We start from the raw sequence: 12,221 nt of genomic DNA on the forward strand, positions 1-12,221 counted from the left end.
TTTTATTTATTTTGTATTTTTGATAGAGGAAAGAACATTTTATTGTGATTATGAAGTTGTCTGATAAACAAAAAGTATTTTTTTTTTTTTGTTTTACATTGAGGTCTTTATAGCCCTTTTGCCTGATGACTTTAATTGAATAGGTTTAATCCAAACATTGAAAACAAGCTTTTATTGTGTCAGCTGAAATAAAATGTCCTGGACGAGAAAGTAAATTATTAAAGCATTAATACTAATTCTAAAAGGAAATTAGATTTTATTTTTACGCTAATAATTAAAATAACAGACCAAAGGCAATAAAAATGTTAAATCTTGAAAGTTTGTTGTTGAATACGAACGCTAGGTGGCGCCCGTAGACCGTGTACTGGCGTCATAGCAACGCGGTGAAACTGACGGAATTTTAAACCAATAACAATACGGAACGTCACAGAACGTCCACAAAGAGGAGGAGGCGGTACGTACAAACAGGAAGTGTGTTTTCGACGTCACTACCTGAGTGAATGGAAGAATTGCTCTGAAGCGCCACCAGAAGGTAAAATACTTCATGGTGTGTTTGTTGTTCTTATAAATAAACCCTCAGTAATCGTGTTACTTGTGCTTGTGCCTTAACTGAACACAATTAAATCACTTATATGAGGTATATTTGCGTTGTCGTGCTGTTTTAAACGTTAAAGAACGTTAAAGAGCAGAAGCTAATTGTAGTTAGCATTATTTTAACTGACTCCAACCTTTGGACCTTTTAACCCAAGTAAGTTTCTTTATAAAGTGTATTAAAACTCAAGACAAAGCAGTATAATGTAAATCTTTGGTTTATATGTTAGCAAGCCGTTAAGGATAATTAACATGACATGAACCCATAAGTAAGTTTGTGTTACTTTGAATTGTATAACCTTCTCTTTTTGTTTGTTTGTTTATTTATTCAGACCATTTTGAATTCAGGTTGTTTGTGCCACCATGTGGCCGGTGATGTGGGCAGCAATGCGCACTTACGCGCCCTATGTGACCTTCCCTGTGGCCTTCGTAGTGGGAGCAGTGGGGTATCACCTGGAGTGGTACATCCGGGGACCTCCAAAAACCCCAGGAGAAGAGAGAGGTATCTCGGAGCTTCGTGAGGACCGGAAGCTCGAGGAGTTGGTGGGCCGAGACAGCACGGAAGTTGTCAGTCTGAAGGACAGATTAGAGTTCGCCCCCAGGGCAGTACTGGAAAAGAACCGGCCTGAGAAAAGCTAGCTAGAGTACTGTCAGCTTTCCCAAAGAGATGAACATTCTAGCTAATATGCCGTATGTAAGGACATTTCATTGTGTACAACGTTGTTGACAATAATAATACAATCCATTACATTGCAGGTTTTTATTTCTGGTCTTGCACATGAGTTTTTCCACTGATCCAGTAATCAACTACTTAACAACTGTTCCCGAATTAAAGTGGGTGTGTTAGAGCAGGAACCTGTGCATGCAGTGATTGTCTTGTTTGCTCCATGGAAAAGACTCAAGAATGTGTTTTGTTCATTTGTGGCTTAATGTTCATAATCCATAGGCACATGGACACATGGTTGTTTATAGCACATTGGCGAAAACCCTTCAGAAGCTTCTATATACATCTCTTTTCAGTGATTATCATAAGGATGAGCAGGAAAGAAAGACTTCTAGTTTTATGTATGACTGGATGAAGGTGTGGAAGAGATGCAGAACTAAAACATAACAGAGTACAAAATAATCTATTACAATCATGTTTTAGAGAGAGCAAACAATAAAACATCACTTCCTCTCATGCAAGCATCAGCTTATTCTTGAATGTTTACATGTTCGACCAAAGGAAAACACGTGTGTCCCCTTAGATATTATTAATGTGTTTAGTGATTCTGGTGCTGTTCTGGTTTCTGCTTAAGAAGCTGGTACTATCATCTCCAACGATATTGTAAGTAATGTTGGAAACCATTAAGCATAGACAAACATTGACGAAAGAACTAAAAAAAAAACATTACGGGCTAAACCTCAGAAGAAATTGAAGATCACATGCTAATTATCAGAATCAGCATCAGAAAGCTTTATTGCCAAGTATGTTTGCGCATATAAGGAATTTGTTTGTGTCACATGCTCCCAGTACACAGAGACAATTTAAATAATAAGAGAAATTTAAAAATAAATAAATTGTATATACAGCTGTGCTAGATGGTAGAATAGAATGCGATGCAGGGATGTACTTGAATGGAGATGGTAACAATTAAATGTAAAGTTATTGCACATTGTTATTCCATAATGGTGAGAACATTTAACTTCATGAGGTAGATTTCCTGGGGAAAGAAACTGTTCTTGTGTCTGGTTGTGCTGGTAGTTGTGGCTCTGTACCGCCAGCCACATGGTAAAAGTTCAAAAAGTGGATGACTTGGATGTGAGAGATCCAAAGCTCTTTTCCTCACTCTGGATATGTACAGTTCTTGAAGGGTGGGCAGAGGAACACCAATAATCCTTTCAGCAGTCCAAACCGTTCTCTGTAGTCTTCTGATGTCTGATTTTGTTTCTGAGTCAAACCAGACATATAGCACGCTGTCTGGCCTGGCCTCGTTAAACCAGGTTTCCGTAAAACACACTGCAGCAGTGTGTGAAAACTTTTCAGGAGTGCAGGAGTTCGTTCGTTTTGTTGTGAAAAGAGCTGAGGTTTGCCAGGTGGATGCTAGGCAACGACATTTGAAATCCGCACCGGCTCGCTTCCCCCATCTGCGCATCTTTAAGTGTTTGATCTGCGTCGCTGCTCCGCCAACTACAATGTTTAGAAAAATGACAACTGGAGAGCTAAGCACCATGGCTGCCATGTGCGGCGCTATCAGAGTGGGAGTAGGTAATGAATAATCAATATCAAGATAATTATTCCAATTGTTCAAAGTGGAGATTTTTCCTATATGTTTAACTCCTGGTCATGTTAGTATACTAGTCACAATTCAGACATTGCTCCTGAATATTACAGAGATAAATAAACATCCACTTAAATATGTATCCACAGTTCATAGTGTTTCTAAGATATATGGCACTGCTCATGGTTATGGTGCAGGACACAGGTTATAGGGGGAAATACGTAATGGCCATGTGAGTCTCACTAGCCGTGTGTACACACACAATAATGGAAAGCTTTACCTATTCACCAGTGAATGTTTCACTGTTACAAAGAAGTCAGTATAAGTTTAAGTATTGGCAATGATGCATCATTGTCCAAGTATTTATTCAGTGCTCTATAACAATGAAATCAGCCACAAAAACAGGCAACCTTTTCTTTCTGGAAACAATCCTGAACATGTTGTGTTTACAGCAAACCAATTACTGATCCTTTAAACAGCATTGGAGCCCCAATCCAGCAGCATTACATTACAGCAGTAGCTTCTGTTGTTACAGCTGGCAAAAATATTATCGCAAACAGGATTTTAGTTGTTAAAAAAATATCTAAAAATCAATGTTAGGATCAAAAGAAAAACAAGTAAACACATGAGTTGCGAATAAACACATCAAAGGTACCATGATTTATGTATATTTTTATAGTGCCAACAGTCTTTTATGAGGGAGTTCATTGAGAAGCCAAAAAAAATAAAATGTAATGCCAAAAGCTCAAAATAGAGCTGAATCTATGTGTTCAGTGATGTCCACACCCTCCATGGAGGCCAGTTTAGAGTCTGCGGTACAAAACAGTCGTTGAACTTTGCGCATGTTTATATATTTTTTTCTTTTTTATAATTATATAATTAATAATGGTAGAATAAAACACTTTAACCTCACAACTGAATGCATTCAAAATAAACATCTATTTAAAAGACATGCTTTTATTTAAAAAAGAAGAAAAGAAAAAAACAATCTTTGTTGTGATGAAACATGCAATTTTTGAACATGTTGAAATAAGTTATTTCAGAGGAGTTTATAGTAGCAGGAGATTGTGTGTGTGTGTGTGTGTGTGTGTGTGTGTGTGTGTGTGTGTGCGTGGGGGGGGGGGGTACAGGTAATTCTCTGTATATTCTCAACAGGCACACGGCTCCATTGTTACTTGAGAAATGGGAAGAGGGAGCGCCGCCACCAGCCTTCTCTGGCCGCTTTAACCAGGATGTGTACAGACCCACTGCACAATGCCGGCACTATTATTTAATTCCAAGATTCTCATCAGCGCTCTAAATCCTTCCCTTTCCCATGGGTCACATGGTTCTGTTCCCACAACTTTCTGCTCTGAACTAGATGCAGGGAGGAATGACTTCCACTTCTCATGGATTCTTAAATCCCTGGGGTTCCATCACTGTCCCTTTGACCCTGTAATGTTGTGGATCTAGATTTTTATGTAAAGGTCCAATATGTCTGAACATGTGCATATAATGGAATCATTTTCAATGTATTCAACAGATGATGTTTACTTTGAGTCGTACTTTAAGGTTCAGGATAGTCTTTTGATTGTAGACTAAAAATAATAGCTTTTAACAGATATTAGTGTGTCGTGAATTTGGACAATTTGGAAAAAATGTCACCTGTGCTTCTATTCTTAAACTGAAGACGAAGAAGCCTTTGTTTTTGTCACATGCAGTGCTCAGCATAAATGAGTACACCCTGAAAGATGTCTCAGAAAAACATCCATTTTGCTTTAAAATTAATCATTTCTGTGGGATAATATGCAATGAGATATTTGTGCAAATCTGGTTCATTTGTTTTAAATGAGATTAAGCGGTACCAAAGTCAAAATTGGAACTGTTCTAACAAAATAGTAATGAGTACACCCCAATAAATGTTTTAAGAGAAAGCATTAAATTTATTTGTAATTAACAGGAATTCACCATCAGATGAGTCTAATCCATCAACATACAGGAGGCAACAGAATAATTGACAATACGGTGGTATTTGAGAAAATCTGCTCCATTATAATGCTGACAAAATGGCAGCACATAGAGAAGAAATGTCTCAATTTTTTTTTTTTTTTTTTTTGTTGCACAAAAAAGCTAAAGGCTGAAATTATTATAGCATTACTAATAAGCTTCATTTCTGTGACAAAAGTAATCCACATTTTTAAAAAGGATGGACTTGTGTGTGTGTGTGTGTGTGTGTGTGTGTGTGTGTGTGTGTGTGTGTGTGTGTGTGTGTGTGTGTGTGTGTGTACATCCAGGCTGTCCCTGCAAGTTAACACCTTGTCAAGTGCATTTCATGATGAAAAAAATTGAAGAAAATCACTGTGCAAGTTCAGCAGAGTTGGCTAAATCATTACAAAGTCAAACTGGGGTGAGTGTTTCCGGTGACACCATACAACATACACTGCAGAGGAGTGGCATGCATGGCTGTGCGCCAGGAAAAAGCCACTGCTGAAGCCCATGCACAAAACAGGCCGTCTAGAATAAGAAGGGGAAGACTACTGTTTCTCTATACTTTGGAGTGATGAGACAAAAATTCATGTTTTTGGCTCTGATGGGTTCTAAACTGTATGGTGTCACAAGGGTGATTAGTACAATGTAAAATGCATGGGGGTGGCAGTGTTCTCATGTGGGGTTGCACGAGTGCTGCAGGTGTCGGGGCATTGCATCTCATAGATCGCGTCATGAATTCACAGAAATACTGAAAGAGAAGATGCAAACATCACTCCAATTTATGCCGAGCACTGTATATATTACAGCAGAGTGGAACCCTTTGGAAGTTGAGTGCAGGGGCAGCTATGATACAGTGCCACTTAAGCAGCATGAGTTAAGGGTCTCACTCAAGGGCCCGAAAGTTACAGCTCAGTGGTGCCAGAGCTTGAACCCCTCGGGCTGACCCTGATCAATAAGCCAGAGCCTTAGCCACTTGGGTCACCACTATCCAGTTTTATTGAGCCTGTGCCACCGTCAGAGTCACTGAGCTCATTTTTTCTCCATTACTGATGTTTGATGTGTAGGTTCATTGAAGCTCTATAACTGTATCTACCTGCTACCACCTAATTGGCTGAAGGGATAGTTGCATGAATGAACAGGTATACAGGTGTATCAATTAAAGTGGCTAAACTATGATTTTAAACGCTTCATAAAACATTGAACGATATCAGGGGTGGCATCACTACAATTATTGAAGAAAAAAAGAAATAAAAAATTTGCTGGAAAAAGTGTAATTTGCATTTTAATGGATTTCATATACAATGTGTTATTTATCCTCTTTCCTACAGCCTCATCCATTCAAATCTTTTGATGAGGAGGCTGTGACATCTGTATAGTACTGGTGGGGCTTCATTATAAACAATGTAACAATGCCCACTGCTGCGCCATTGTCAGAGTGAACAATCCTCTGTACCAATCCCTAGAGAGAGCCACGGTGGAATCAGGAAGCAGACACAAACTCATTTCCTTTTTGCTGTCTAAATTAAGGACCCCACCAAATATGTTAATCTTGGGCAAATGCACTAGAATCCTGTATATTTGATGACTTAGTTTAGGTGCTATGGGAGAAAACAATCTTTTTACTATGTTTCTGATTCAGGAAGTTTATTTTAGGGGGTTGATATTGTCTAAATAAGCAAAGCTGATGTGATGTGAAAATGTCTGATTGGCCTTGCTAACTTTATTTTTTTTTCCCAGGTAAAAGGTCCCTATTTTTTTAGGCTTCTGCTCATTGATGGTATTGTTTTTTTGTTCTGTTATGGCTACAGCTGTGGAAAAGAAGTGCTTTCATCACTTGAGCTGGCAGGAAGTTTCAGTGTTCTGCCCCCGCTCTTCGGTGGTCCCAAATCATCCCAGGTTTTAGATTTTTCAGTATTTTACTCTAATGTGGAAAAGAATCTGCAGTATTAAACTAGCTGGATAAAAGCAGTTTGATCAATAGAGAAAATTTTATAATGAAGATAAAGTCGATCTAACCAACCGTGTAAAAACAAATAAAAGTCATTTTAGAGCATTTGATTTAAAATGATATAGAAATGGATGCTTGCCTGAATTATTTATAAGAACAATGGAAGTAAACAATATAAAATCGGAAAATAGGCAAGTAATGCAGAAATTATTTAATAACAATATAAATATCTTTATACCGCGTAAAAAATGTAAAAAATAGAGTAAAAATCTGGTTTCAGCACAAAGGTAATAGTAAAGTAATAAATGTAATAAATATAAAGGCATAAATATAAAATTTAGTTTAAATGCTAAGGTAAAATATGTTTCAGTGATCGACACTGAAGCTGAAGAATGTACAAGAGCTTTGATGATGTTTATGTGTGGAGAATGCTAGCACTATATGACCCTATAACAGATTATTTGGGACACAGTCTGTCAGGCATTTAGAGCTTTTTGTTGATTCAGTTCCATTAAGAGATTTAAAAACAATTCATACAATTTGCAGTCCATTCTAAATGTTCTAACTCCAGTCAGTGGAGTGATATAAAAACTGGTCCTATATAATGCTCCATTCCCCCAAAAAAGTAATAGTCAATGTTGCACATTTTTAGAACATTTAAAACTCCTTACTCCTGAGTGCTTACTGTTGGCAAGTGTATTCCCTCTACTGGTAGCTGTACAATTCTCTGTGGCCACGAGACCACCTCAGGGAAAGCACCAGTCAGGACCACCTGATTAAGACTGAAACTCAACACGGGTTTGAAGGTTTCACTTCGTATGGTAGGTTAAGTCATTGCTTGTGTCTTTTGGCTGTCTGTAAGTGTACAGGAGGAAATGAATCAGTAATCAGTACAACAAAGTCAGGACAGAGGAAACAACATGACACAAGGGTGACTCACTCATACTGATATGAGTATGCAAGTGACGAAAGAGCCAAGAACCATTGTGGTTTCTGGGTAAAGGATGATCTCAAAATGACGATTTTTTTAAATCTGTTTTAATCCACCCACTACACTGCTAAATGCAGATGGGTTTGGGTTCCTTAGGACAAACTAAATAAGACGAAGAAATGTATTACAATGATATGTTAGGTTTTAGATATTTTTTGTTTGCTTTATCGTTCAGATAATACATGGTAAGAGGTTTACATTATCTTTGTTTAAAGAAAGATAATAGTTTTGTGTAAAGAAAGGGAAAGACATGAGTTTTATATGCCTTTTTAAAACTTGAGCCAGAAAGAGAGAGAATCACATCAGGCAGCTCAACTCCCTTTGTTTGGCAGTAAAGGGAGCTAAAGGGTCACCATTTACCCGCTGTTTGCAGACCTGAACATCTTGAGAGACAATGTTTTGGCCAGAGATGACAAGATGAACTCTGCTCCAGGACAACTGCTGCAGTGTGCACTGGGCTAGCGGTGTGCAGAAAGTCTGTGTTAAGCTTGGCAGTATCACAGCACGTAGCTCATTAATGTCACAAAGGTTGAAGCAGCAATGTAGCCGACTCCCCTAAAAAAATAAACACATTCTTTGTGCCATCAAAACACTTCCTGGGGGGTGGCACAGTGATGTTACCTCACAGCTCCAAGGTCCATGGTTGAAGCCATGTCCTCTGATTCCATGTAGGTTTCCTCTGGATTTCTTAGTTTTATCCCAGCCCGAAAAAGCTGCTGCTGGTTCATTCGATGATCTAAATTGTGCCTAGTGGTGTGTGCCTAGTGGTGTGTGTGTGTGTGTGTGTGTGTGTGTGTGTGTGTGTGTGTGTGTGTGTGTGTGTGTGTGTGTGTGTGTGTGTGTGTGTGTGTGTGTGTGTGTGTGTGTGTGTGTCTGTGTCTGTGTCTGTGTCTGTGTCTGTGTGTGTGTGTCTGTGTCTGTGTCTGTGTCTGTGTCTGTGTCTGTGTCTGTGTCTGTGTGTGTGTGTGTGTGTGTGTGTGTGTGTGTGTCTGTGTGTGTCTGTGTGTGTCTGTGTGTGTCTGTGTGTGTGTGTGTCTGTGTGTGTGTGTGTGTGTGTCTGTGTTTGTGTGTGTGTTGTCCTCAAATGGACTGCCATCCCATCCATGATATTTTCCCACATCACACCCAATATTCTCGAGATTTACCACAAAATGTACCTTCAAACTTCACCAGGATAAATTTAAGGCTACACGTTTGTGTGCACTCTCTGTACTATTCCTATAATATCCCATAATGAGACTTGACTTAAATCATTGTTTTAGGTGAGAACATATGGTGCTTGGCTCTGTTTGCATTTTACTGTTTCAGATCCCATTAAAAAGATCTCATGCATTAAAAGGACTTATTAAATTGGCAGCTGGTGAATTGCCTACAGTTTTATAGAGAGGTGGCTGAACAAACACAGTTTCCTTATGGGGATTAATGCAGATTTACATTTGCAATCTGCAATATGAAGTGGTTGGAGAGATAACTGCACTGTAACTCAGTAGGAATGTAGAAATACTAAGTAATGTGGGATTTCATACAGTTTACACAGAAACAGGACAAATAGAAGTCCTACCATTTATCTCTTTAAGGAAAGAGTTCTGTAGCAACAGGGATGAAAATCTGTTGATTTAAATTTTAAATAATTATGCATTGTTTATTTCCACAAAAAATATCAAAAATGTTGTCATGGTGTCTAGCAGAAACAGCATGGTGGTGTGTCGGGTAGCATTGCTTCCTCACAGCTCCATGGTTTGATCCTGAGCTTGAGTTCTTGTGGAGTTCTGATCTCTAAGGGCATGATTCCTCTGGGTTCTCCAGTTTCCTCTCAACTCCTTTAAGCATATGTGGATTTTGACTCCTTTAAATTGCCATGGTGTGAATGAGTGTGTGCAGTGCAAACTGTAAAATACTGCTCTCCCATCTAGAACATAGTCTTATGACTAATGGGATCCTGGGATGAGATCTTGATCTATGTTTTTTTTTTTTTTTTACTGTAGACAAATAAACAAAAGCACATAAAACTGAGTAACACTGTGTGGAAGTCTGCACAGAATGTAAGAATTCTACAAGCTTTTTTCAAAAATTCTTGAACGCATTGTCTATAATCAACTGTCTGTCTATCTCTCACAGAACAACCTCCAAGACCCCAACCAGTCCGGCTTTAAAGCAGCTCACTCTACAGAGACAGCCCTTCTGGATGTCTCTGAGAAGCTACATGCTGCTAGATCAGCCAAACTGTCATCCATCCTTATCCTCCTTGACCTTTCAGCAGCGTTCAACGGTCAACCACAAGACTCTTTTATCCACCCTCAAGAGTCTTGGGATTTGCGGATCAGCTTGGGAATGGTTTGCTTCCTACCTGGAAGGACGCTCATATCAGGTAACATGGAGGGGAGTAACATCTGCTCCACACAGACTCTCCACTGGCATCCCACAGGGCTCAGTACTTGGTCCTCTTCTTTTCTCCCTGTATACTCACTCTCTTGGTGAAGTTATTTCATCACATGGGTTATCTTACCACTGCTATGCTGATGATACACAACTTATCTTCTCTTTCCCACCCTCAGATGCCACAGCTTCTGACCGGATCTCAGCATGTCTGGCAGAAATTTCATCATGGATGACTGCTCATCAGTTAAAGCTCAATCCTAGCAAAACTGAACTGCTGTTCATCCCAGGTGATTCATCCCCAGGTCATGATCTTGTTATATCCTTGCACAACGATCTGATCTCCCCTTCAGCCACAGCTCGCAACCTTGGGGTAACCATGGACAATCAACTGTCCTTTTCCTCTCATGTTGCTAATGTGACTCGCTCATGTCGGTTTCTTCTCTACAACAATAGAATAGATTCGGCCATTTTTGTCCACACAGGCTGCTCAGGTACTTGTTCAGTCTCTTGTCATTTCTAGACTGGATTACTGCAATGCACTGCTGGCAGATCTACCTATGAACGCAATCCGTCCTCTGCAAATGATCCAAAATGCAGCTGCCCGGCTTGTTTTCAACCTGCCAAAGTTCTTGCATACCACCCCGCTGCTGCGATCCCTCCACTGGCTTCCGGTAGCTGCACGCATCAGATTCAAAACACTGATGCTGGCCTACAAAGTCAAAAATGGACCAGCTCCCTCTTACCTCAAAGCCCTCATCATTCCTCGCACTGCACCCCACACCCTCCGATCTACCAGCACTGCTCGACTGGTTCCACCATCTCTCAGGGTAAGAGGCAAGAATACTACAAGACTCTTCTCTGTACTGGCACCAAGGTGGTGGAATGAACTTCCCATAGAGGTCCGGACAGCTGAGTCACTGGCTATTTTCAAGCGGCGGTTGAAGACCTACTTATTCAGGAAACACTTCAACTAGCACTTCTTCCCCTATCTTTTGCATTAAAAAAAAATACAAACTTTGACACTTTTTCATTGTAACTTTGAACAAATGTTTTAAACTCATGGTATCTTAAGTATGTAACCTAGTGAACCAGCATTAATGTATTCAATGTTAGAGATTTAAGCACCTATGTACGTTGCTCTCGATAAGGGGGTCTGCCAAATGCTTTAAATGTAAATGTAAATGTTTTTTAAGTTAATTTAATCAAGTTAGTGCAACATACTGTAGTTCTAGCTAAGAAACAATAGTGGATGATAGTGCTTTGACTGTTACAAAAAGAACCGAAAAGAGTTCTGCGAGCTTCTGCTTAAGCCATAATCCCAGTTTTCTAATCGATCACAGCTGATTCAAAATCCACATATCACTTAAACTCTAACCCCTATCAGGCACTGCCATGCCTATGCATTTATGAGATTAAGATTGACAACTCCTGATTTTAGCATATTGATCTCCAATAATGCTGTTTTCACTCAAACTGGCTTGTTCTTGTCGAGCAAGCTAAACCGTTCACATATAAATTGTACATATAAATGTACACTATAGTCTTGTACATTAGAAACTCGGGCTTAGAGAAGGTCTGAAATGTTTTTGCTCCCTTTGGCCTTCAATGCCTTCTTTGAGTCTAATTTCTGCTTCAGAATGCAATTTTAGCGAATGTTGTCAAACTAGTGGTGAATCCACAGATTTCTTCACCCCTTAATCTTTTCATGTGGAATGTTAGAGATGTAAGGAGGTGCACACAAGGATATTTGGACCTTGTAGCTTTCAGATGCCATAGCCCAACCACGTAAAATATAAAATATTCACACAGGGTGCTTTTAAAGCTGCTTCTTGTCTATGCTTGTCAAAAAGAAAGAGAAATAATGTATTTCATATCCCATTCTGTTCAGCAAAGCGTTTAATGGTTCTGAATGAACTATTCAGCAAGAGGTGATATCAGAAGGAAGAGGTAATATCAGAAGGAAGCAGTGACATCAGAAGGAAGCGGTGACATCAGAAGGAAGCGGTGACATCAGAAGGAAGCAGTGACATCAGAAGGAAGCGGTGACATCAGAAGGAAGCGATGACATCAGAAGGAAGCGATG

The 12,221-nt window shown here is 39.4% G+C and overlaps 1 protein-coding gene across 1 annotated transcript; it reads left to right on the forward strand.

Moving 5' to 3' along the window:
• The first annotated feature begins 486 nt into the window (after nucleotides 1–486).
• smim12 (small integral membrane protein 12) lies at nucleotides 487–1,771 on the forward strand. Its single transcript, XM_027175919.2, has 2 exons — nucleotides 487–547; nucleotides 940–1,771. The coding sequence occupies exons 1-2, from the start codon at nucleotides 545–547 to the stop codon at nucleotides 1,228–1,230; spliced, it is 294 nt and encodes a 97-aa protein (XP_027031720.1). The 5' UTR covers nucleotides 487–544; the 3' UTR covers nucleotides 1,231–1,771.
• Nucleotides 1,772–12,221: the final 10,450 nt, after the last annotated feature.

The sequence above is a fragment of the Tachysurus fulvidraco genome, chromosome 24 (assembly GCF_022655615.1).
Source record: "Tachysurus fulvidraco isolate hzauxx_2018 chromosome 24, HZAU_PFXX_2.0, whole genome shotgun sequence".
Classification (NCBI taxonomy): Eukaryota; Metazoa; Chordata; class Actinopteri; order Siluriformes; family Bagridae; genus Tachysurus; species Tachysurus fulvidraco.